At 51.6% G+C, this 26011-nt stretch overlaps 1 protein-coding gene across 6 annotated transcripts in view; it reads right to left on the bottom strand.

The window, feature by feature from the left end:
- Nucleotides 1-26011, bottom strand: part of PALD1 (phosphatase domain containing paladin 1) — a 91501-nt gene that overhangs the window by 25242 nt on the left and 40248 nt on the right. For 2 of the 6 annotated variants that reach the window (XM_060199925.1, XM_060199991.1), the window contains exons 3-12: nt 16104-16302; nt 12088-12190; nt 9345-9524; nt 8402-8566; nt 6684-6844; nt 6424-6499; nt 3639-3790; nt 3205-3304; nt 2932-3036; nt 118-213 (exon numbers count right to left, since the gene is read on the bottom strand). In XM_060199925.1, the coding sequence (XP_060055908.1) occupies nt 118-213; nt 2932-3036; nt 3205-3304; nt 3639-3790; nt 6424-6499; nt 6684-6844; nt 8402-8566; nt 9345-9524; nt 12088-12190; nt 16104-16288 (1323 nt within the window). In that variant the 5' untranslated portion in view covers nt 16289-16302. The remainder of the gene's footprint in view (nt 1-117; nt 214-2931; nt 3037-3204; nt 3305-3638; nt 3791-6423; nt 6500-6683; nt 6845-8401; nt 8567-9344; nt 9525-12087; nt 12191-16103; nt 16303-26011) is intronic. The other 4 variants (XM_060200174.1, XM_060200055.1, XM_060200111.1 and 1 more) reach the window with 3 other exon arrangements.

Raw genomic sequence — 26011 nt, 5'->3', positions numbered from 1 at the left:
TCCTCCCCAGCCCCCAGCTTCACTAGGGTCCCTGTTACTCCCATGCCATCATGGGGGGGGGGAGCAGAAGGGGTCCCCAGAAAATGGAGCATGACTCTGCTCACTCCCCAGTCCCACCTGCTCGTGGAGATAATAATTAAACAGGATCAGGTAGAAATATCGCTCCAGGCTCTGCATCGCCCTCTGCTGGACACTGTGCTGATTGACGCTTCCCTGAAAAGGGCAGCATGAAGGATGAGACGGCTAAGAAGGCTTAGGCCACTCCGGATCGGCTCTCCCATCCCCGGCAGGGCAAGAGTCAAACCTACACCTCCCCCCCAGTGACCATCTACACCACCTGCTACAGTTCATCATGGTGCAAGAAAACTATTCGTGATGGCAACCAGGAATAGGAATTCTGGGTGCCGGGGCCGCTTCCCCCACCAGCTTTGAACCCAGAGACGGGGGCACCCCCCTTTGCACAGTGAACTCTCAGAGTCAAACAGCATGTAAAGGAACACTCCCCCAAGCCAGACATTGTCACTTAAGAACGGTGAGCCCCGTGGCCAGGCGGTGGTATAGTGAATAAAGGGGTGAACTCTCAAGCATGAGGACCTGAGTTCAGTTCCTGATGGTACATGTACCAGTGCTATGCTCTGCTTATTCTCCTTCCTCCTCCTCTGCTTCTTCCTCCTCCTCCTTCTCTCTTTTCCTCTCTCTGTCTCTCTCTCTCCCTCTCTCATAAATAAGTAAATAAATAAAACTGTGACCCTTCCACCAGGAGGCAAAGAGACCCTCACAACAGTGTTCCAAGGGGACCTTTATTATAACCCGACTACAGAAAAGGGAAAGTTCATTTGGAAAAATGAAGCAACTTGTTCAAAAAGTCACATTGCTGACAACAAGCAGAGCTGGCTCCCCAAATAAGTATCCTGGCCCAAGTCCACCTGTCAGACAGAAAGCCTCCAAAGGTCCTTGTCTGAACCTTCAGGCCTAAGGTTTTCCTGTTGGATCAGTACCACCCTCTGGAGAGCAAGAGAGATTTTAAGACCAGAAGTCAAGTTCATGCCCTTTGACGGAATTCAATCCTGTCTGTAGGGATTGAAGCCTGGGGTTGGCCAGCTTTCTCTAAGGGGTCAGGCGGTAGCCTCGGCTCACACACACCAAGGTCTCTGGCAATTGCTCGGCTCTGCCACTGCACCGGGGCAGGGCTGTGGGACAAGGACACTTAGTTACTAAGACCGTTTATATGACGTGTTTGGCCCATGGGCAAGAGTTTGCCAACCTCTATGGGAGGAAAAGAATCTCAACACATGCAAGTCTGACTTCCAGGACTCTGCTTAATGTGGAAGTGTTTATACTGACGAGAAACGGAAGCCACTCCACTCCGCAGTGAGAAGGGGCCTGTGGAGTACATCATGGTCGGTGACACTTCAAGAACACCTGCACTTTGTCAAGCTTCCTCCTCAGTGCTCCATGCAAAACAGCTCACCTAACCTCACAGCGTCCTTGTAGGGCAGTGACTAGCAGTGGTCCCACTGTACAAGTGGGGAGACAGGGTGGGTGTCCACATGCAGACCTGTAGGTGGCAGGGTTAGGATCAGAGCCCAGGCAGGGGGCTACAGGCCACTCTCTTAACCAGTGATGACTGACCCACACACTGGGCTGGCAACACCTAGCCAGTCAAAGTCTCAAGAACAGCAATGGCAGGTACCAGCTGTGACCCCAGAAAGGTGAGGGTAAACAGAGCAGGCAGGTGGCCTAGGAGGTGGCGGTACAGCAGATAAAGCACTGGACTCTCAACCATGAGAGTTCGATCCCTGGGAACACATGTCCCAGAGTGATGTCTGGAGTTCTCTCTCTCTCTCTCTCTCTCTCTATCTATCTATCTCTCTCCACCTATCTTTCTTATGAACAAATAAATAAATTCTTAAAAAAAGGAAAAAAAGCAGAGTGGGGGCCGGGCAGTAGGGCAGCAGGTTAAGCACACATGGTGCGAAGCACAAGGACCAGCTTAAGGATCCTGGTTCAAACCCCCAGCTCCCCACCTGCAGGGGGGTCACTTCACAATCGGTGAAACAGGTCTGCAGGTGTCTGTCTTTCTCTCCCCCTCTCTGTCTTCCCCTCTTCCTTGATTTCTCTCTCTCCTATCCAACGACAGCAATAACAACAACAATAAACAACAAGGGTAACAAACGGGAAAAAATGGCCTCCAGGAGCAGTGGATTCATAGTGCTGGCACCGAGCCCCAGCAATAACCCTGGAGGCAAAAAAAAAAAAAAAAAAAACAGAGCAAGCAGGACGCAGACACACACCACACACTGGCACACAGCACACAAAGATGTCACAAAACACACAATCATCCCCAACCCTCACAACAGCTGTGCTGGGATTACGGATGAACTTGTTCCCTCCTCTCATTTCTCAAATCTTTTGTTACATTGTACTACTGTTAAAAGGCATTTTTAAATGGTAAGGAAGCAACGGGATTTGCAGGCTTTAGATTCTTTCCATGAACTGTGAGCAAACACTGTCAAGCAGGCCCTTTCTCTCTGGAGTGGGAGAGACAACCCAGAGCCCAGCATGCTTCCAGGAGCAGTGGGCTGGGCGGAACCACAGCCTGTCCAGAGAAACACCGAGGCCTTATTTGTAGGGGGGAGTCTGGGGAATATCCAGCTCCAGGAAACTCTGGCACCCTGCCAGCAGCCCCTTCCTCCATCCTGTTTATTCTGAAGCCAAGGGGACCTGGCCAAGGAGACTAACCCCCACCCCCACGCCCACCCTTCTCTCATCTGTCTGTCCTTCCTGCAGCTCCTCCCTCTCCCTTTATTCTGCATTCTGCTCTTCTCCTGGGAGAAGCCACCAGGAAAAGTCAGCCTGCAAGAAGTCAGCCCCAGGCCTCACAAAACCAGGCTGTGGGGCCTGAGTGGAGGCAGAAGCGTCCCATCTGACCTGGGCTGAGCTCTCCACCAGGGGTCCTGCCAACTTCCTCTGGTTCTCCAGGGCCACTTCCTTCAGGTCGTGCAGCTCTGCACAGGCAGCAATGGCTCTGTCCACCTGGTCACAGGTGGGGGGAAGAGAGAGCCGTGGGGAGATGGTAAGAGACAGAGAAGAGGGAAGGAGAATGACCAGCCAAGAACTGGGAGGGCTTTGTGGGAGGAGCAAAGCCACCACGGAGGAGTGATATGCAGCCCTGCCCTCGGATGCTTGCCCAGCCCCTCTCACCTCCTCCACGATCTTCCTGCCTTGGGGCACCATGAGGAGAAAGCTCTGGATCAGCTGGAGTTGCTCCATGGGCAGCGGCTTGCCCTGTGGGGGCGCAGCCCTGACAAGAAGCGGGTGCTCGCATCATCAATGCTCCCAGTGGCCTCCAGGATGTCCTGACTACAACCCTCCCCTGTCCATGTGGCTACGGAGGGCACTAACCCACAGGCTCCACAGCCCCCTGCCAAGTCAGGCAGTAGGAGGCAAGAGACATCTCCCAAACCCCCCCTCCCAGGAAAGCTGAAGCGCAGAAAGATCAAAATGAATTCCTCTAGGTCATCCAGCAAGTCTGTGGCCAGCCCAGAAAGGAGCCCCAGAAGCCCCATTTCCAGCTCTGGTTATGGGCTCCTGCTGTGACCTTTATCTTGGGAAAGGTGGGCCCTAAGACCACTTACTCGGACCTCAAGGCAGTCCCATGGTGGTGAAATAGAATGAGGGTTCCCAAAACCATGCCCAGGTTGGTCCTGCCCACCCCTGTCTGGCAGTTGAAGAGGAGCGCAGGGGGATGCCCAGGGGTGTCTTGAAGCTGCAGGAGGCTGGGAGTCGCCTGAAGAGGGGAGACCAGGAAAGGCATCAGCGATGGGTCCCAGAAACTCCTTGGTGGGGACCTACTCAGAGAAAGAGGTCATGATGTTGGCCCACTTCCATCCACCATTCTGGAGGAGGTGGGGTCAGAAAGGAGGCCCTGCTTTTTTGACCAACATCACTGTCCACCCTGCCTCTCTCCCAGGCCCAGCAAAGCCCAGGATGTGAGAGTCACTCAGAGGAGACAAGGACAGATAGACAGACGGACAGACCAGACACACACACACACACACGATAGACGGACGGACAGACCAGACACACACACAAACAAACACACACACACACACACACACACACACACACACACACACACACGTACGAGATGCAAATTAAACAAGGCAACCTCCTACAATCACCACCAGTTTTCTGTGGAAACATCAGCTGAGTCTATAATAGAGTAAGAGTGTTTAGCTCTGGGAGACAGATAAGGAGCCAAAGGTCCAGAGAGATAAGAGATCTGTCCAAAACAAAACTTGAAAGTATCATGCTGAGTAAAAATAAGCCAGAAAGAGAATGAATGTTAGATGATCTCACTCACAGATGGAACCTCAAAGAAGCAAGGACAGTTCACGGAAAACAGAAGGTGAAACTTGGGCTGGGTGTGCTATGTTTCACCAAAGAAGGGCTCCGGGGAAGGCAGGGACAGGAGGGGATGGAGGGACACTGGGGTCCTGGTGCATGATGGTGGTGAAAGGCCTAGGCTGGGGGACAGCGCCCTCATGGGAAGAGGAGAAATTGCAGCTGTGTGTCAACAACTGTACTGTAAAACCACGAACCCCCTAGTAAAGAGGGGGGGGGGAATGGTGTTGCCTGGGCTAGAAAAATATCTGTTGGGAGGGGGGACTGGATAGTGGCACACCTGGTTGAGCCCACACATTACAGTGCACAAGGACTCAGGTTCAAGCCCCTGGTCTTCACCTGCAGGAAGAAAAACTTCACAAGTGGTGAAGTAGGGTTGCAGGTCTCTCTTTCTCTCTCTCTTTCTCTCTCTCTCTCTCTCTCTCTCTCTCACTCTATATATATCCTCTTCTTAATTTCTCTGTCTCTATCCAAAATAAATTTTAAGAAGCATTAAAAAGGAAAGAAAGAAGGAGGGATGAGAGAAAGAAAGAAAGAAAGAAGAAAGAAAGAAAAGAAAAATAGCTCACTTGGATAGTGCACTGTTTTGCCATGTGCCTGGTACCCACTGTACTCAAGGAAGCTTCTTTGCTGGGGCCTCAGTCCCTATCTATCTATCTATCTATCTATCTATCTTTTTTTAAATTTTTTACATTTCTTTATTTATTTCCCTTTTGTTGCCCTTATTGTCTTTTATTGTTGTGGTTATTATTGTTGTTGTTATTGATGTCGTCGTTGTTGGATAGGACAGACAGAAATGGAGAGAGGAGGGGAAGACAGAGAGGGGGAGACAAAGATAGACACCTGCAGACCTGCTTCACCACCTGTGAAGCGACTCCCCTGCAGGTGGGGAGCCAGGGCCTCTAACCGGGATCCTTATGCCGGTCCTTGTGCTTTTGTGCTTCGCATCATGTGTGCTTAACCCTCTGTGCTACTGCCCGACTCCACTATCTATCTTTTTAAAAAAATTATTTTTTAGTAGTCTGGGAGGTGGCACAATGGATAAAGCATTAGACTCTCATGCATGAGGTTCTGAGTTCAATCTCTGGCAGCACATGTTCCAGAGTGATGTCTGGTTCTTTCTTTCTCTTCTCCTATCTTTCTCATTAATAAATAATTTTTAATTCTTTTATTTTAATTTCCCACCCCCTAAATTCTTTTTTAATTATAAAAGAGACAGAGAGAGATTTGTCCAAGAGAGGCCAGGCAGTAGAGCACTCATTTAAGTGCACATATTACCAAGCACAGAGACCCAGGTTCAAGCCTGTGTTCCCCACCTGCAGGGAGGACACTTCACGAGCAGTGAAGCAGGTCTGCAGGTGTCTATCTTTCTCTCCCCCTCTCTCTATCTCTCTCAATCCTGTCTAAAAAAGAAAAAATGGCTGCTGGGAGTGGTGGGTTCGTAGCTGAGCTCTGGTGATAACCCTGGAGGCAAAGAAAAAAGAGAGACCAGGAGTTGGGCGGTAGTGCAGTGGGTTAAGAGCATGTGGCATGAAGCGCAAGGACCCGCGTAAGGATCCCAGTTTGAGCCCCCGGCTCCCCACCTGCAGGGGAGTCGCTTCACAGGTGGTAAAGCAGGTCTGCAGGTGTCTGTCTTTCTCTCCCCCTCTCTGTCATTCCCTCCTCTCTCCATTTTTCTCTGTCCTATCTAACGACGACATCAATAACAATAATAACTACAACAATAAAACAACAAGGGCAACAAAAGGAAAAAGAAAGAAAAAAAATGAAAAAAGAGACCGAGATTTGTTCAAGATTGAACAGCAAGTTGGCAGCCAAGACAAGGAGGTTGTCGGTGCTCACCTCTGTCATCAAGGAACATGCAGACACCCACACAGACACACCAGCACCCCTGACACACTCCATCCCTCACACACCAAATGAGGTCTTCCTCCGAGGGAAGCCAAAGGCCACGGCCACCGCAGGCATCTCCACAGAGACAGGGTCCAGGCATTGCCCTGCTCTGCCCCTGCTTACCCGAAGGACACTGACAAAGGCATCCAACTGGGCTTCCAGAGGGGCTCCTTGCTCAGGCAGGGGAAGGCGATGATACCTGCCAGGTGAGGGGGAGAAGGCCATCAGGCAGACCCGACACCCGCCTCTCCCCAGGGGAGAACTCAGCTCAGTCTAAGAGTAGCAAGACTGAGATGGCAGAGAGCATACAAGTCCCAGCACCCAGAGTTCCAGGGGGTCTCAGGTAAGACTGTGATCAGCCAGGCAGGGCTGGTCCTCGGTACCTGCAGGTAGGCTGCAAAAACAGGGGTCGTTTGTACACTTCCTCAGTGACGTGCACATCATCTTCGCCCTGGATGGCTACAGCGTGGGGCTCTCCCCGCAGGTCCTCTGTGTCGTGGTAGACATGGTAGGTGTTCTCGCTCAGCTGGGCAAAGTCGTGGACCTGGATGGAGGAGCAGAAGGATCAGGGGACCATGATGGGTTTTGGGGCCCTTGCCGTCTTCCTGGTAGAGCTCTGGAGAGACCAGGCCACAGAAGACAGCAAGACAGGGGCTGCACTCTATACCCACAGAATCTAAAGGGGACAGGCAGTCACTCGTGCAGAAGCTGACATGGCTCCCTCTGGGGCCACCAGACCTCAGGATGGGGCATGGCTTGGCCAGAATGATGCTACAAGAGAGTAAGTCTAAAGGGAACATGGGAAGGGGCTGGGTGGTAGCCGCCAGCAGTAACTCTGGTGGCAGAAAAAGGAAAATGGCGGAGAAAAATGACCAGTGGCCATCATTCCTGTCCACAAGCCTCTGCGGACACTGTGACCTCTGCACTTAATTTATATTTCTTTCTGCCGTGTCAGCGAACCTCAGGGAAGACAGGAAGCTCTAAAACAGAGGACCAAGGAGCAAAGTGACATCCTAGGCCACACAGCTCATGAGGGGCTAGATTGTAGTTCAAGGACTCATGGTCCTCTTTCCACCCTACTAGATCTTTATTTCTCTCTCCCTCTCTCTCTCTCTCTCTCTCTCTCTCTCCCTCTCTCCCTCTCTCTTTCTTTATATATATATATATATATATATATATATATATATATATTATTTTGCCTCCAGGGTTATTGCTGGGGCTCGGGTCCTGCATCATAAGTCCTATGCTCCTGGAGTCTATTTTTTCCCTTTTGTTGCCCTTGTTGTTTTATCGTTGTTGTGGTTATTATTGTTGTTATTGATGTCATTGTTGTTGGATAGGACAGAGAGAAATGGAGAGAGGAGGGAAAGACAGAGAGGGGGAGATAAAGATAGACACCTGCAGACCTGCTTCACCACCTGTGAAGCGACTCCCCTGCAAGTGGGGAGCCGGGGGCTCGAACCAGGATCCTAAGGCCAGTCCTTGCGCTTTGTGCCATGTGCACTTAACCCACTGTGCTACTGCCCGACCCCTCTTTCTGCCTATCTTCCTTTCTCTCTCTCTTTTTTTGTACTTGCCAACAAGATTATCACTGGGCTTCAGTGCCGGCACTATGAATCCACAACTACTGGGGGGACATTTTTCTTCCCTTTATTTTTTTCTTTTTATTTTATTTGATAGGATAGACAAAAAAAATTGAGAGGAGGGGAAGCTAGAGAGAGAGAAAGACAGACACCTGCAGACATGCTTCACCACTTATGAAGATTTTCCCTTGCGGATGGGGAGCAAGAGCACAGACCCAGTTCCTCTCGAGTGGCGCGCCGCCCCCACCCCACCCCACCCCCAGGCAACCTCGACCAGATCTCTCCGTTAGTAAGAAGTGTGGGGGAGAAGAGCGGAGTGGAAAGGGGGCAGAGCTAGGAGCAGACAATCCCTTTGTTGTCCGCACATGAGCGGGCCTTGCATTCAACTGTCACCCAGCAGGGCAGCAAAGCCGGGGACTGGAGGACAGCCAGGGCCAGGAAAGAGAAAGCAGACTAGCCTGCAGGCCGGGTCTCAGATCAGCTGCCCTCCCAAGCTCTCCCACCAACACCAACCCCACCTCCTTCCGGATGGCCAACTCCCAGCTCTCGGCCTGGCTGGCAGGCCCAAGGCCGCGGAGGTTCTCGTGCAGGTTCTGCTTCTCACGGGGTGTGTAGGGCAGGAAGTCCTCGTCAGTGCGAAGAAACAGCACGGGCTCCTCCCGCACACAGAAGATGAGACACTCCTGCCGGCCAGAGCGGAGGGAAAGATCGGCCCACAGAACACAGCTCGGCCTAAATGCCACCTCCTCCGGACCCCTCCTCGCAGGCAGCAGCTCTCCACCTGAACGTCAAGCTGCTAATTCCCACTGTGTCCTTACTTTCAATAAACACATCTTTGCTCCCATCATGTCCCACAAGTTTCTCACAGATAAAAGCAGGTCCTGGTCTTTCCCATGTTCCTACCATCCCTAGCATAGAGCTGTGGATAAATGGATAAATCGGGGGGCTCAGCAGACATCAGATAGAGAAATGGATGCCCGGGGCCAGGGGGTGGCGCACCTGGTTGAGTGCACATGTTACAATGCACAAAGACCCGGTTTGAGCCCCTGCTCCCCACCTGCACTTTACAAGTGTTACAAGGGTCTCTCTGTCTCCCTCCCTGTCATCCCATTCCCTCTCCATTGCTGGCTGTCTCTATCCAATGAATAAAGATAATAAAATAAATAAAAGAAAAAAAAGGAATGGAGGCCCTCCAGCACCAGGCAATGTTTCATTCGCTGAGCACTGCATGGGCAGAGGGAGGACCTCGTCCCCTGAAGACCTGCAGTCAGGCCAGGAGGATTGGTCCTGTGCACAGCCGACCCCAGCCCACTCTGCCACACAGGGGACACCCCACCTTAGCTCCAGGCTGCACGCTCAACACAGGGCAGGCCTGCAAGAACCTGAGGAGATGCCTCTCCCAGCTGCCCATCTCCCCAGATCTGGGGGGCTTACCCCTGCCTGGACAGGGGCCATGCTTACCTTGTGTCCATCCTTCTGGAGTTTCTGGAGGACCTGTTTGAACCCTGAGAGGCTGGGCTGTCCCATGCCAAACACGGCTAATCCGCCCCGCACCTGCCGGAAGTTGGGGGCCCCACAGCTCTGCCCCGTGCCCAGTAAGTCCATCTTCTCAGTAACATCCCGCACCAGGAAGTAGCGGCCCTGTCAGGAGAGAGCCACGGGGCCTCTCAAGGACACTGTCTACAGGGGACAGGGAATGGTAAGATGGAGGCAGGGGGGGGGTCATGGACTTCAAGTTGTTTGCGGGCTCATGGGGGAGCGAAAGACATATGGCCATCTGTGATCCCAGGGACTATGTCACAGAGTGTGCAAAAATGAAAGATAAGTCCTAAGGAGATATCAGAGAAGGCTTCCTGTAGGAGGAGGCATCTGAGCCAGCTCTTGAAAGAGCACAGAAAGGCATTCTAGGGCCAGCACAACAGCAGCTCACATGGATAGTGTACTTGCTTTGCCAAAGACACAACCCAGGTTCTAGCCTGAGCCCCCACCTTATTGAAAAAAACATTGGGGGGTGGGCAGGGGAAATTCATGCAAGGAGACTCCTGCCTGAGGCGTTGAAGTCCCAGGTTCAACCCCTCGCACCACTGTAAGCCAGAGCTGAGCAGTACTCTGGTTAAAAAAACAAACAAACAAAATAAAAACACCAGTTGGGGCTGACGTCTTTCTCTCTATCTGAAGAAGCTGGTCTGGAGGGGGGGGGGCACAGTAAACAACTAGAGAAATAACTCGATGATAGACTTTCATGCCTGAGGCTCCCTGTTCAGTCCCCCAACACCTGTACCAGAGTGGTGCTCTGGCGTGTGTCTCTCCCCTCTATCTAATGCAAAATTCTCTCTCACAGGTAACAAATCTTTTTTTAAAAAAAAGGAATAAGAGGGCCAGGTGGTGGTGCACCAGGTTGGGCACACATTACAGTGTGCAAGGACTGGGATCTGAGATCCCTGTCCCCACATGCAGGAGGGTGGGAAAGCTTTGTGAGTAGTGAAGCAGGGCTGCACGCTGTCTCTCTCCCTCTCTATCACCCCCTTTTCTCTTGATTTCCGGCTGTCTCTATCCAATAAATAAATAAAGATAATAAAAAGTACAAAAAAGGAATAGGGGCTTGGTGTCACATCCAGTTTAGTAAACACATTATCACATGCAAGGACCCATATTCCTATCGCCAGTCCCCACCTGGTGGAGAATTTTCTCTTTCTCTCTTTTTTCTTTTTTTTTTTAACTTTTTTTTTTTGACAGGACAGATAAAACTGAGAGGGAAAGGTAGATAGAGAGGGAGAGAGAGAAAGATAACTGCAGACCTTGTTCACCACTCTTAGCATCCTCCCTGCAGGTGGGAGTGGGTACTCAAACCCAGTTATCACTGGGGCTCGGTGTCTGCACTACAAATCCACTGCTCCTGATAGCCATTTTTTTAATAGGATAGAGACAGGAAGCACAGAGAGGGAGAGAGAAAGATAAGACACCTGCAGACCTGCTCCACTGATTGTGAAGGAGCCAGGGGCTTGTACCGGAATTCTTGCACGGGGTCCTTGCGCTTAGTACTGTTCGCATTTAACCTGGTGCGCCACTACCCAGCCCCGTCAAACCCAAATCTTTATGTGCATGATGATATGTGCACTTAACTGAGCACGCCACCAGCCAGCTTCCTCTCCATCCTTTCAAATAAGGGGGTGGGGGGGGAATGGCCACTGAGAGCAGTGGATTTGTTCTGCAGGCATCAACTTGGTGGCAAAATAAATTTTTAAAAAAGAAAGAGAGCGAGTAGGTGGCAGCATACTTGGTAGAGTGTACACGTTACCACACACAAGGAGGAAGCTTCATGAGCAATAGAGCAATACTGCAGGAGTCTGTGTCTCTCTTATCTCTCTCCCTCTCCCTCCCCTTCTCTCTCTTCTCCCATCAAAAGAAAGAAAAAGGACCAAAGGTGGCCTCTGAGAATGACCGAGAAGGGGTGGAGGAGGGAGTCACAGCTGAGACTGTAGGACTGTAGGCATTCCTCAAAGGGAAACTGCGAGCTGTTGTCTAGCGCACTGCCATTCTGGGGATGGTTCAGCCTCTCCCCCCCCAGCTGAGATGGACAGACATAACAACAAGTGGCAAGAAGGAAAACGAGGCTCAGGAAGCAGGTGAGAGCAGGAGGGCCAGCAAGGCCATTTGTGAGCAGAAAGGAATCTTCAGGGCACCTGCCCACCCGCTGCTCCCGGGAGGACCCGCACTGGCATTGCTGGGTGGGAAACTGTGGGACGCTGGATACTCCCAGCTACTCTTTCAGCGAGCACAGTCACCATGATGATTGTGCATTCACGGAACACTCACTGAGCATCTACACTGCCCAAGCCCTGGGTTAAGGTCTGCAGTGAACAGGAGAGATGAAGAGACATCTGTCCCCAGGAGCTTTTTCTTTCTAGGGGACGTTTCAGGTAAAAAGATTAAAAAGGAAAAAAAAAAAGCTCAGTGAGAAAAGTTCTGAAACTTCAAAAGAGAATGAGCTGGAGATTTGAGGCCATTTCTTCTCCCTGGTGCTCTGCTGGGGCAGACGGGACAGATGAGGACAGGAGGGACAGCAGGAGAGGGGGTATGTGCAGAAACGGGGATCAGATCCTCAGAGGGCAGAGGGAGGCGGCACGAAGAGGGCTTGACCTCGGGAAGAAGCCCCGGAGGAAGGAGAACGGGGAGAGGCGGGAAGGGCCTGACCTGGTCTTACCTGCACCAGGTAATGCTCCGGAGTGGCATCTGAGAGCCGCCCCCGTGTGTAATGAGCCTTCAGCAGCTCATCGTGAATCTGGAACTCCTCCTTGCAGTTGTACCTGCCGGAGGCGGAAGGCAGGCACGTCAGACAACCTCTATGGTAGCCCCCACCTCCCCTCTCACCAGACGCCACTGCAGGGCCAACCAGCACCCGCCCAGACAGCTACCCACTGGTGGCAGATTTCCCTTTGCCCCCATTCTCCATTTTCCCCCTCCTTCTTCTACAAAACCCTAGAATTGTGGCCGGGCCATCCAGCTGAAGACTGCATTTCCCAGACTCCCTTGCAGCTAGAGTAGTCCTGTGATGGCCAGTGTGTGAGGAGAAGAGCAGATGCCGCTCCCTGGGGGAAAGTACAGGCCTTCTATAGTCTCCTCTCCACCTGCCCTGCTGACTAATCCAGATGGCTCAGTGGGAGGTAGCTGCTGCTGCGGGGGCCACAGGAGACGAGTCTGACTCTCATCATGCAGTGGTCATACCAGCCTGAAGCAGCACCTACTGTGTGTGTGTGTGTGTGTGTGTGTGTGTGTGTGTGTGTGTGTGTGTGTGTGTGTGTGTGTGTGTGTGTGTGGAGGGGAGGGAAAGGGGGAGGGGAGGAGAGGGGAGGGGAGAGAAGGAGAGAGAAAGGAAGAGAGAGGTGTTTCTGTCTTAGTTGAGATCTTCTGTGCAGGGAGGGGTTACTCTGGTTCCAGCTCATTTCCAGGATGCTCCACACTGGCAGCCTCACAGCACAGCGAGGTGGCTTGGAGCACAGGCTTTAGGGGCTGAGAGGCTAGGTGGGAATCCAGCTCCATGGGCTGGGCACTTGGAGAAGTGGCTTTGAGGCTCAGTTTCCAGTAATTCACATGTCCTGGAGCGACTGGGAGAATTCAATAAACATAAACTGAGCCCAACTGCTTGGGCCTAGGAAGCACTTGGGAACCTCATTACTAGCACTAGAAGTTCTACCTCTACAAAGGGCCATTTCAGACATAGCCCACAGGCATAAAACTATATTTCTGAACAGGTTCAACTCCTGCAGAAGTGGGGGGGTCAGGATGCCAAAAAGCTACTGTGCTGATGCTAACTATGAAGAAGACACAGTCTTCCCGAGTTCACAGTCTGATCTGGCGTCTGACCCTCTTTACAGAAGAACGATCTGCCATTAGAAAGAGCAAGGTGGTGGGATGGAGGGTGGCTGGGGAAGTCTCAATAAGAAGTCAAGGGAATGGGGCTGGGCAGTAGCACACCTGGTAGAGCACACATGTTAGATGTGCAAGGACCTGGGTTCAAGCCCCCAGTCCCCACCTACAGGAGGAAGCTTCACAAGTAGTGAAGCAGTGCTGAATCTTTCTCTCTCTTTCTCTCTCCCTCTCTCCCTCTCTCTCTCCCTATTTCTCTGTCTCTATCAGAAAAAAAAAAAAGAAAGAAAAAGAAAAGGGAGGCAGGGAGGGAGGAGAGGCAAATAGAGAGGAGGAAAGGAGAAACCTTGGTGACTGCTGCCAGCTGTGCTTCTGTCTCACCACGTGAACTGTGGTGGGCAACCCCCCTACTTCCCTAAACTCAGTATTTTTAAGTCCAGATTAGTTATCACATCTTATTTAAAGATATCAAAACAAATTAATAAAAATAAAAGGTATTAGAAGAGGAGCTGACAGAGGGCCGGGCCGTAGCGCAACAGGTTAAAAACTCACATGGCGCGAAGCGCAAGGACTGGCAGAAGGATCCTGGTTCGAGCCCCCAGCTCCCCACCTGCAGGGGAGTCGCTTCACAGATGGTGAAGCAGGTCTGCAGGTGTCTGTCTTTCTCTCCCCCCTTTCTCTCTGTCTTAAATTTCTCTCTGTCTTATCCAACAACAATGACATCAATAACAACTATAATAATAGCCACAACAATAAAACAACAAAGGCAACAAAAGGGGAAAAAAAACAGCCTCCTGGAGTAGTGGATTCATGGTGCAGGCACCAAGCCCCACCAATAACCCTGGAGGCAAAAAAAAAAAAAAAGAAGAGGAACTGATAATTTTTTTTAATTTTTTATTATCTTTATCAATTGGATAGAAATAGCCAGTAATTGAAAGGAATGGAGAGAGACAGCTTCACCAGTCGTGAAGCTTTCCCTCTTCAGGTAGGGACTTGGGGTTTGAACCTGGGTCCTTGACTATTGTTAACATGTGCTCAAACAGGTGTGCCACCACCCAGCCCCACTGATAAAATTTTTATATAAAGGACCAAAAAGTAAGTGTTTTAGGCTTTGGGGGCCACTGAATCTTTGCAACAACTATTCGATTCACCAAGGTTACAGAACCAGGAATAGCAGGGACCAGGCCTGGGACATGTCTCCTCTCCATTACTGCCCTCCAGGTCCAAACCTGGTTTTGTCATTTGCCAGCAGAGAGAGACACCATGTTAAGTCTCTTATATAGAACTTCCTTTTCCTCCTCCTAAACCACCCTTCTCTTTTTTAGGAGCACACAATGTATTAAGATCACCATTTCCTCAGACCCCAAAGTCAGAAGGCTGGATTTATCATTCTCATCTCTCAAGCTTCCTTCCACAGAAAGTCCCCTCTCCTTGGCCTCTGCCAAACTTGTGTGTGGAACATACTGGACTCTTAGCTCAACCTGTCCTATTTCCTCTGCTCCGAGGAGTATGGCAGGAAAAGCAAAGTAACACAAGGCTGCCCGGCTCACCAAGAGATGGTCTCATGCTCCTTCCGTCGTCCGAGCAGCAGTTTCCCCAGCACCTGCCCTTTCAACAGGCAGGCTCTCAAAGACCTCTTTCCTCCCCTCTCCCAGCTCTCTCAAAACATGGTGCCAGGAGGTTCAGGAGGTAACACTGTTGCTGGAACACTGGACTTAAAAGCATGAGGCCCTGACTTAGATCTTCAGCATGGCATGTCCATTCATGCTCTGGCTCCCTCTCTATCTCTCTTAACTCTACCTCTCTTATATCTCTAAATCTTTTAGATTAAAAAAAAAATCTAAAACATAGTGGTCCAGGAGGTGGTGCAGTGGCTAAGGCACTAGACTCTCAAGCATGAGGTCTTGAGTTCGATCCCTGGCAGCACATGTACCAGAGTGATATCTGATTCTTTCTCTTCCTCCTCCACCCCTTCTAACAAATAAACAAAAATCTTTAAAAGAAATAAATAAAATCTAAAACACAGAAAAAAAAAAACAAACATGGTGCCCCAAGCTCCTCTAGAACGACACTGAAGGACCTAATTAGAGAAATCATCCAACAACTTCCAGTTTCCCCAATCCAAGATCCTTAGCCTTCTGCTAACCTCAGTTTGTAACCATTCATATATATGTTTATTATTTACTGGCTAGAGACAGAGAGAAATTAAAAAGGCAGGGGAAGACAGAGAGGGAGAGAGCCTGCAGGCCTCCTCCACCACCTGTAAACCTTCCCCCACTGCAGGTGAGGACCAGGGGCTTGAACTCGCATCCTTGAGGACTGTAACATATGCACTCAACCAAGTGCGTCACTGCCTGGCCCCAAGACTTTCATGCATGAGGCTCTATGGTCTCAGGTTCAATCCCCAGCACCACCATAAGCCAGAGCTGAGCAATGCTCAGGGCTCTCTCCCCCTCCCTCTCTCTGTATCTCTCATTAAAATAAATAAACAAATTAGACAGATAGATAGATAGGTAGGTAGATAGATAGATAGAAAGAAAATACTCTCTGAATTTTATCTATCTAAATTTTATTCACCTAAACTCCCTTTGAAAATATTTAACCAAAAATTATTTTCAGAAGGGGCATTCCCCCAGTTATCTGACCCCTTCCAGGCTCCCTGGCACTGTGGACACGTAAGTAAACATCTAAATGAACCTCGAACCAGACCTTGCTGTGTGGCTCTGGACGAGTGGCTCATGCTCTCTGGGCCTCGCTGTCTTCCACTGCGAAGGCAATTTGGAGGCACTGAGTGCCGTCTGCCGCCACCACACCAGACAGCACCCACAACCACAATCCCCCCCTTACACTCACGTGATCACGACAGGGGCCACTTTGTTGGGGATGATGGACTTGGCCTTGCTGTTGTGCAAGCTCGCGGTCTGGAAGGAGTGGACGCTAAGCGAGTGCCGACCATCCATGCTGCCACTGCCCTGGAGGCCCTCCAAGGAGGAGCCCGTGGAAACTGAGTGCTGGGCTGTGCTGGCCGTCGTACCCATAGTCTGCTGGCAGCCTCAGGACCTGAGACCTGTGGGAGAGAGGGCATGGGAAGGGTCAGGTCAGGTGGTAACACACCCAGTGAAGCACACGTCACCACACCTGAGGACCCAGGTTCAAACACCTAGTCCCCACCTCCGTAGGGAAGCCTCATGAGCGGTGGAGCAGGGCTGTGGGTAACTCTCTTCCTCTCCTTTTCCCTCCTCTCCCATTTCCCTCAGTCTTTATCAAAAAAGAAATAAAAGAGGGGAAATGGCCACTGTGAAGAGTGGACTTGACATGCAGGCACTGAGCCCCAGAAAAAAAATGGAAGAAGAAGCCACAGGACCCAACCCACTCTCACCTTCCCACCCATGTCCACAGACGCCAAATCCGAGGCCCCGTGAAAATCAGCAAGCCCAGCGTGCGGGAAAACAGAGAACGCATACCACCTCCCACAGTGCCTACTGTTTCTGGCCCTTCACTGACATCTGGGGGGTGGGGGGAAGCATGGACATAGACAAAAAGAGGGGCCGGGTGGTGGTGCACCTGGTTGAGCGCACGTTACAATGCACAAGGACCCAGATCTGAGCCCCCAACCCCACCTGCACAGGAAAGCTTTGCAAGCGGTGAAGCAGTGCAGGTGTCTCTCTTCCTCTCTATCACCCCCTTCCCTCTCGATTTCTAGCTGTCTCTATCCAATAAATAAATAAATGCAAAAAAAAATTTTTAAAGAATTGAAAAAAAAAGTCAAAAAGACATAGCTCAAGCCCTTATAATCCATAATCCATCTCCCTCCAGCAAAAATAAGTCATTAACCCTCTATACCAGGTCAGGACTTAGTGGCAGCATCAGGTCACACGGAGGCCACCCCCCCCACCCCCATGAGGGGAGAACTGGGAAACCATCACCCAAGGGAGAGCCAGGGCCAGACGCAGAGAAGACAAGTATGAACCTGAAGGATCCCAACAGGACACAGTACAAGAGGGTATTCTTTTTTTTTTTTTTTTTTTTTGCCTCCTCCAGGGTTATCGCTGGGGCTCAGTGCCTGCCCTATGAACCGTTCCACTGCTCCTGAGCCATTTATCCCATTTTGTTGCCCTTGTTGTTATTGGTGTTATTGCTACTGTTGTTGCTGGATAGGACAAAGAAATATCAAGAGAGGAGGGGAAGACAGAGAAGGGGAGAGAAAGATAAACACCTGCAGACCTGCTTCGCCACTTGTGAAGTAACCTCCTGCAGGTGGGGAGTCAGAGGCTCGAACTGGGATCCTTAACGCTGGTCCTGTGCTTAACCCACTGCGCTCCACCCGGCCCCACAAGAGAGTATTCTAATCTCGGAAGTCACAGGACAGGGAAGCATATGTGAGCTCTCAACAGACCAAGGGCTTGGGGGCGGTCCCAGGGGCCTCAACTCAACATCAACCTCAACATCAACACTGAAGTGTCAACAGGCAAAGCCATCCAACACCACACATAAAGCTCGCCCAGCATCCTGTGAGTCCTCTTGCGGAAGGGTGCACGCAAAAACATGAAGGGTGTTTTTTTGATTTTTGGTGCTGTTTCTAATAGCAAAATTCTGGAAACAGCCTCCAGCCAACCACAGGAAAAGCGATGACTAAATGATAGGAGTGCTAGAGAGCCAGTAAAAATATCAGACTTGGGAGTCGGGCTGTAACGCAGTGAGTTAAGCGCAGGTGGTGCAAAGTGCAAGGACCCCAGTTCGAGCCCCCAGCTCCCCACCTACAGGGGGGTCGCTTCACAAGAGGTGAAGCAGGTCTGCAGGTGTCTATCTTTCTCTCCCCCTCTCTGTCTTCCCTTCCTCTCTCCATTTCTCTCTGTCCTATCCAACAACAACGACATCAGTAATGACTACAACAATAAAACAGCAGGGGCAACAAAAGGGAATAAATAAATATACATATATTAAAAAAAAAAAGATCAGACTGACAGATGTGGACAGATATCTGGAGACAGGAGTGGGAGGAGGGGCCTGAAGCAGGACAAAGCAAGCACGGGCTGCGATAAGGTTCTAAACAGTTTATCTTCTCCGTTTTCTTCATCTGCCTTTTCTGAGTTCCTTCCTTCTGAGGACTTAAGTAATAAAGTTATAAACCTATTTAAAGCTGGACAAGGTGATTGGGAGACTGTCGAGCACCTGTGGGAGGACTGGCTGGGGGTCTGAGAGCAGGGGCTTTAGAAAAAGAGGATAGGAGGGGGCTTGGGAGATAGCATAGCGGTTATGCAAAAAGACTGTCAAGCCTGAGGCTCCAAGGTCACAGGTTCAACCCTTTTCACCACAAGCCAGAACTTATCTATCATCTTCTCTGTATCTTTCTCTCACTGGTTAAAATAAAGCAAATAAAATACACTTTTAAATGAGAGACAGAGAGAGAGAGAGAGAGAAGGAGCCAGTGGTGGTGCACCCAGTTCAGTGGCACAAGTTGCACAAGGATCGGGGTTCAAACCCCTGTCTCCCCCTGCAGGGAGGAAGCTCACAAGTGGTGAGGCAATGCTGCAGGTGTCTCTCGATCTCCCTATTTCCCTCCTCTCACAGTTTCTCTGACTATACCCAATAAATAAATAAAACATTTTTAAAGAGAGAGAAAAGAGATAGGACAAGGACAGGACGGGTTTGTAGCTGGTAGAGCAGACACACTGCCATGTAGCTGGTAGAGCAGACACACTGCCATGTAGCTGGTAGAGCAGACACACTGCCATGTAGCTGGTAGAGCAGACACACTGCCATGTAGCTGGTAGAGCAGACACACTGCCATGTAGCTGGTAGAGCAGACACACTGCCATGTAGCTGGTAGAGCAGACACACTGCCATGTAGCTGGTAGAGCAGACACACTGCCATGTAGCTGGTAGAGCAGACACACTGCCATGTAGCTGGTAGAGCAGACACACTGCCATGTAGCTGGTAGAGCAGACACACTGCCATGTAGCTGGTAGAGCAGACACACTGCCATGTAGCTGGTAGAGCAGACACACTGCCATGTAGCTGGTAGAGCAGACACACTGCCATGTAGCTGGTAGAGCAGACACACTGCCATGTAGCTGGTAGAGCAGACACACTGCCATGTAGCTGGTAGAGCAGACACACTGCCATGTAGCTGGTAGAGCAGACACACTGCCATGTAGCTGGTAGAGCAGACACACTGCCATGTTCAAGCTCCCAGTCCTCCCTCACCTGCAGAGGGCAGGCTTCCCGAGCGAGCAGTGAAAACAGTGCTGCGGTGTCTTTTTATCTCTCCCTCTGTACCCGCCCTTCCCCTCTCAATTACTCTGTCTCTGTGAAAAGGCAGGGGTAGGGTGGGGGGAGGCTGCTAGGAGCTACGGATTCTTCATATAGGGATCAAGCCCCCGTGATTACCCTAGTGGAAAAGGGGTGAGGGGAGAGAGACGGGGCAACAGAACTAAGATACAGAGACCCAGGGACTTTCCCAGTAGGCCAAGAGCGAGAGGTCCCGCATAACTAACTGCCCGTGCAGGATCCAAAGGGAGAAGCAGCAACCTGTGTTGCTGGCCCCAGCTCCACCTATAGCCTAGGACTGGTCCTCTCTGCACAGGTGCTGGGACAGCAGGCTGTCTTCTTAACACACCCCGCGCCCCGCGCCCCCCACCCCCAGCTGCCTGCAGCCAGAGAGAACAGCAATCACTCTGGGACTGGCCTGCCACACCGTCGGCATGCCCCCACATCCAAGCCCGCTCTAACCCACAGCGACACGACACCTGGGGAAGCAGATGGTACAGCAGGTCAGACTGAAGATTGAGATTAGAGTGTGAGCTCTCCTTCAGATCCATGTCAGAGCTCCTGGCCCCAGGCAGCAGCACTTACTTCCCAGGCCTCTCCCGATGGCTGTGCACGTCCTAAGCACTCCAAGACAGAATGACTGACCACCCCACTCAGCGCCCCTTCAGAGTCTCCCTGAGTCACCACCGGCCCTCTTGTCACTCTTAGGTCTGGAAAGGGCTCCTTCTCTCCCTCCCATCCAGTCTTGTCATCCTTGAGAATCCCCAGGGAATTCTCACGCCAGCTCTGTTAACATACACACCTTGTGTTTACAAGAGCTCTATCACGACTCGACAGCCGGTCCAATAGCTCTCTCCAAATCTGCCTTCTGGCCAAGGTGGAAAGAATATTCCCAAACAGAGACAGTGGACTGTCAGCAGAGCCAGAACCGGCTCTCCACTTCAGGTGGAGACTTGGCAGATCCTCAACACAGTTCCCCAAAGCTCTCCAAGGCCCCTCTCAGCAGCCTGAGCCAGGAACTGGGAGCAGGTGCGGCTGTCCCAGAGAAGGATGTGACAAGCAGGAAAGTGAAGGGCACAGCTGGCCATAGCTGTCCTGTTCCCCCTGGCTGGGATGGACCAGACAGCTCCAGCCCTCTGCCCCCCACCTCCTCCCTCACAGCTTGAGCTTAGGCTACCCTTATCTGTCTGTCTGTCTGTCTGTCTGTCTGTCTGTCTGTCTGCCTGCCTATCTGTCATCTTCTCTGTATCTTTCTCTCACTGGTTAAGATAAAACAAATTATATATTTTGCCTCCAGGGTTATTGCCAGGGCTTGGAGCCTGCACCATGAATCCACTGCTCCTGGAGGCCATTTTTTTCCTTTTTGTTAACCTGGTTGTTTTACCATTGTTGTGGTTATTATTATTATTATTGTTACTGATGTCATTGTTGTTGGATAGGACAGAGAAATGGAAAGAGGAGGGGAAGACAAAGAGGGGGAGAGAAAGATAGACACCTCAGACCTGCTTCATGGGTTGTGAAGCGACTCCTCTGCTGGTGGGGAGCTGGGGGCTCGAACCAGGATCCTGCCACCGGTCCTTGTGTTTCGCACCACATGTGCTTAACCCGCTGCACTACCGCCCGACCCCCATAAAATATATTTTTAAACGAGAGAGAGAGAAGGAGCCAGTGGTGGTGCACCCAGTTCAGTGGCACAAGTTGCACAAGGTCCTGGGTTCAAGCCCCCGTCTCCCCCTGCAGGGAGGAAGCTCACAAGTGGTGAGGCAATGCTGCAGGTGTCTCTCGATCTCCCTATTTCCCTCCTCTCACAGTATCTCTGACTATACCCAATAAATAAATAAAATATTTTTTAAAAGAAAGAGAGAGAAGAGGCAGTGATGAGGAACCCCACCAGGCCCCACCTGAGCAGCCAGGAGACCATGCAGATGTACACCAGGGACAACAGCCTTTGAACGCTGACCTGCTTCCAAAATGTCTGGAGGAGTGAGCAAGCTCAGGGTCCCCCCGTTTTCTCGCCATCACCCCAAAAACCCTCTGGATCCTGCCCAGAGCAAGTGTCACCACACAGAACCTTCATCCTGCCTGCAGGGCCTTGAATGCCAATGTCCTCATCTGGAAATGACAGTGAGGGATGCGGTGACCTGAAAGTCCTTCCAGCTTCAGAAGAATCCGGCTCCTGAGTTCAGCAGGTCCAATGGATGCGCCACTGCTGTCCACCATCAAGGACAGCGGCCACGGCCATCAAGGACAGAAGTGTAGTTGGGATTCCCAGCGCTCAAACCTCTACTAGGGGGAGAGGGGGCCAGAATGAGACTAGACTGAATGGTGGAGAGGCTGGGAGCCTGATATTTGGCAAACAATCATGCCTGCATTTTCCTAATTTCTAACTACAAGTTAGAACTTCCTTCAATCACAAGTGAAGGTCACCCCTGTGATGTCAGCAGAGCAAGGAGCAGGGGCGGGGGTCACCAGAGATGACACTGCAGTTGTACAGGGGTCTCTGCAAGTGTGATTTGTTTCACACGTCACTCCTCTCAAACCAGAGAGGCTTCCACGGGGCCACAAGCTGGAGGCCCTGCTCCCAGACACCAGGGTGGCCAGACAGATCAACTGGGGTAACTCTGGGCCTGTGGACAATGGCCTTCTCCCGACCAAACAGGATCTCAGATTCTGACAACTGAGTTTAACTCAACATGTCTGGAGAATTGGGGGGGGGGGGGTTCTTGTAAACTGAAGAGCACAACTGCATCTCCCCTGGGTGGCTTGTACTACAGTGCAGTGAGTGAGCGAGTGTACACAGAGCAACACTTACCCAGACCAAACCCCCCAGTGCCCTCCATCTCAGCTGGACCCAGCTCCCCGGCCCTTCTCTGCCACACCCCATGCCAGCGGTCAGTGCTCCCAGATCTGCCCCCTCCCTGACCAGAGTCAGAGCGTCTGGAGGAGCGGTGGGCCCCAGCAGCTCTCTGGCACTAATCCTGGAAAACAACTGGACAGAAGGGGCGGGCCACAGCAGCTGCCCGTCTAGAAGCATCAACTTAGCACCCTGCCCACTGCCCTCAGTCCCTGGAGCCACGTAGGGAGGTTTCCATCTGCTCCTGTGTGAATCGAGACTGGGCAGAGCCCAGTTCTGCTCTGGGGTCTGAGGTAAGTCCTGTCCTCCCTCTGTGGGACCAGTTCTAACTCTTCTGCCACCACCCAGCAGCTCCTGACTAAACTCACTGCAGTGGCCTCCAGCCAGTCTGTCTGCTCCCCTCCTGTCCCCCAACATGCCCCCAGCCCCCCCACCAAAAAAAAAAAAAAACATAGCATCCTCCATGCAGCAACCAGAAGGCTCTTTTAAAACCTTCCTTCCATCACACTGGAACACCCAGGGGTCTCTCCACAGTTTACAGGGTCCATCTCTCAGAACACACCCCCTCCTCTCATTGAGGCCTCCAGCCCAGGCCCACTCCTCCTGTAGAAGGCCTCACACCTGCACCCCTCTGGGACATTCCCCCTTCCTGTCATCTTGCTCCCTCTTCCCAGGGGGCATCTGTGAGGTCCCAGTACTACTCACAGTGCCCCTACAGTGCTGCACTGCAGGAGCCCTCTGGTCTCTTGACCACAGCACTGCAGTGTCAGTCGCTCCCCACGCCCTCAAAACAGGGACAGTGTTGACGTCTGCTCTGTGGCCCCAACAGCAGGATGGTCCCCTGGGACCAGCAGGTGCCCAGTAAGTCTTTTTACGTGAACAACCAGTGTGAGGGCCACCAAGGAGTGGACGGCAACGCCAGGAGCAGGTCTCAGCGCAGTGCTGAGTTCTCACCTTCTGTCCCCAACCCTCTCACATTCCATCTGTCCTTGGAGGTTAAAGTTCAGTTCCTCCAGGAAGCCCTCCCTGTCTACACACCCACACAACCCACACCCCCCCACACACACACACACACAAACACCTCTCAACTCCCACAGCCTGTGATGAGCATCACAAAAATGGGACATTCCATTCCCTTCTGGCTGCACGCTGTTCCCAGCAGGGGCCAGTCTGGCTCCTGGGGGAGGAAGGGGTAGCTGGACACATATTTACAGATGGAATGAGCTGACCCCTCCCCTTTAGCTCCCCATCCCACCCTGCCTGGCTCCTAGCAGATGGGCCCAAGGAGGGCACTCAACTCGTAATTAGGCACAAAAGACTGGGGAGATGCTTCCTTACACCTTAGGATGCTCGGTGCTGAATGGAGCCCTAATTGGCTCTTTCTAGGTTAGTTGGTGCTTCTGACTTTCCTACAGTGGCACGGCACAATCCCTCAGGAAAGTTTTTTTTTTTATTTTTTAAATTATCTATTTATTTATTCCCTTTTGTTACCCTTGTTGTTTTATTGTTGTAGTTACTGTTGTCTTCATTGATGGATAGGACAGAGAGAAATGGAAAGAGGAGGGGAAGACGGAGGGGGAGAGAAAGATAGACACCTGCTTCACTGCTTGTGAAGCGACTCCCCTGCAGGTGGGGAGCCGGGGGCTCGAACTAGGATCCTTCTCTGGTCCTTGCACTTTGTGCCACCTGCACTTAACCTGCTGCGCTACCGCCCAACTCCCTTCAGGAAAGGTTTTTTTTTTTTGTCTGCAGGTTATTGCTGGGGTTCAGTGCCTGCACCATGAAACCACTGGTCCTGGAGGCCTTCCCCCCTCCCTTTTGTTGCCTTTGTTGTTGTAGCCTTGTAGTTAGATCTTCACGCCGGTCCTTGCACTTTGCGCAAGAAAGTTTTTTTTAAGCACCAGCAATTTGTCATCACTCTTTTGTTGGGAAAAAAGTGACAGCTTTCTGATCAAAGGAACAGGATATATTCACCACCTAGCCTGCCCAGGAACACACATGCCTGCCAGCTGCCTTGGCCCCTGCCCTGCCCCTGTCCTGCTGCCTCCAGGCATTGCAGTGATGCCCCTGGCCCAGTGAAAGCTGATGTGACTCTCCTGTAAGGGTCCCCTCGGGCCCAGCAGCCCAGAAAGGCCAGGCTTCCCTCCTTTGGTCTAATGCTGCCACTGAGCTGACACCTAGCCTCCCCCAAGAGCTCCCACCCTCACCACTCCCCCTCGAGCCTATCCTGGCTCCCCTTCCTATCCGGGGCCACATGGCTTTCAAGTTCGACAGCAGGACTGGTTTTCCCCTGGAAAGTCCCCCAGAGTGAGACTCTGCCATCCCCAAAACTGTGGCCCAGCTGTTCAACCTGAGAAAGTCATTACATCAGATCTAAACACTCATCAGACCATCATTCCCCCCTCCCTCCTGTTGTCAGTTAAACAATACAGACACATGACTTTCCAAAGACAACATGGCATGGCCTTCTCAGTCTCCCTGGCAACTACCTGGGGGCAAGTGGCAAGCTCCATAAAAAAAAAAAAATCCTTCTCATGAACCCCATTCCCTCCCCCTCCTCCCTCCCGCTGCTTGGAACTCAGACGTGATGGCTGACTTCTGCAGCCATCTTGAGCCATGAGTACAGGATGCCACACCCTAGGCATGGTGGAGATCAAGTCCTCTGAGGAATGTGAGTGGACTCCGCACAACAAAGTTGTGGGCCTGGACGACTGCAAAGTTCTGAGCTTGGACAGGACAGAAAAATAAACTTCCAGCTTTGTGTAAACCACTGCTTCTTGGCTTTTCCTATTACCGTTGTCCAATCTAATCCTGACTAATGCAAGATTATTTGGGGGTTTGACCCACAGTGACCACATGCCACATAGCAACAGGACTGAACTTACTTTTACTACACAGCTTCCCTGCTGGGTGAAGCCAGGCTCACTGTGGGCTGGGGCTCTGTGCTCAGGCAAAGCAAGGCCAGGCTCCTGTGAACCCAGCCTGGGCTAACACAGAACGAAGTGACATAGGGACCTTAGGACAGTGTGGGAGGGGAGGGACCTCAGGACATCATCAGAGCACCAGGTGGACAGTTTGAGCTGCCCGGAGGGAACTACAGAAAATGAGAACGTCTCAACTGGCTACATCCTGGGCTGTCAGAAAAATCATGATGCATTTCTGCATGGAAAAAAAAATGCACAGTGATGTTTCCAACATTCCAATAGATGCTTGTTTCAGGATATAGCAGAGGGTGTCTAGCAAAGCAGAGAGACTACAACAGCCCTTACCTGAATTTCTCTGTGTCCCCAGTGGGGGGAGCGGAGGGAGTTTCTGAGCAGGGAACTCCCGGGAAAGCACAAAGCTACTGTCTGAGTGGCTATTTCCTGGAAACACAGGAAGGGACAGTCATTTTGCTCCTGAAGAGCCCAGAGCTCCTGTCCACCTCCAGGTTCTGTGCAGCCCGGGATTCACAAGGGGGGAAAGTACTGTTGGGGAGGACCCCAGGGAAGTCAGGGTTAAGAGAATCCGCTCACCTGCTTGACTCCAAAAAATTGGGCCTTTGGGGCACTTGCAGGTCAGTAGAAACCTACAGTGCCTGGGACCCAGCCCTGGCCGCACTCTCCTAGCTGCTCCACAGGCCAGGTCCCAAAGGGT

The sequence above is a fragment of the Erinaceus europaeus genome, chromosome 1 (assembly GCF_950295315.1).
Source record: "Erinaceus europaeus chromosome 1, mEriEur2.1, whole genome shotgun sequence".
NCBI classification, from domain to species: Eukaryota; Metazoa; Chordata; class Mammalia; order Eulipotyphla; family Erinaceidae; genus Erinaceus; species Erinaceus europaeus.
This window is presented reverse-complemented; position numbering and strand designations above follow the sequence as displayed.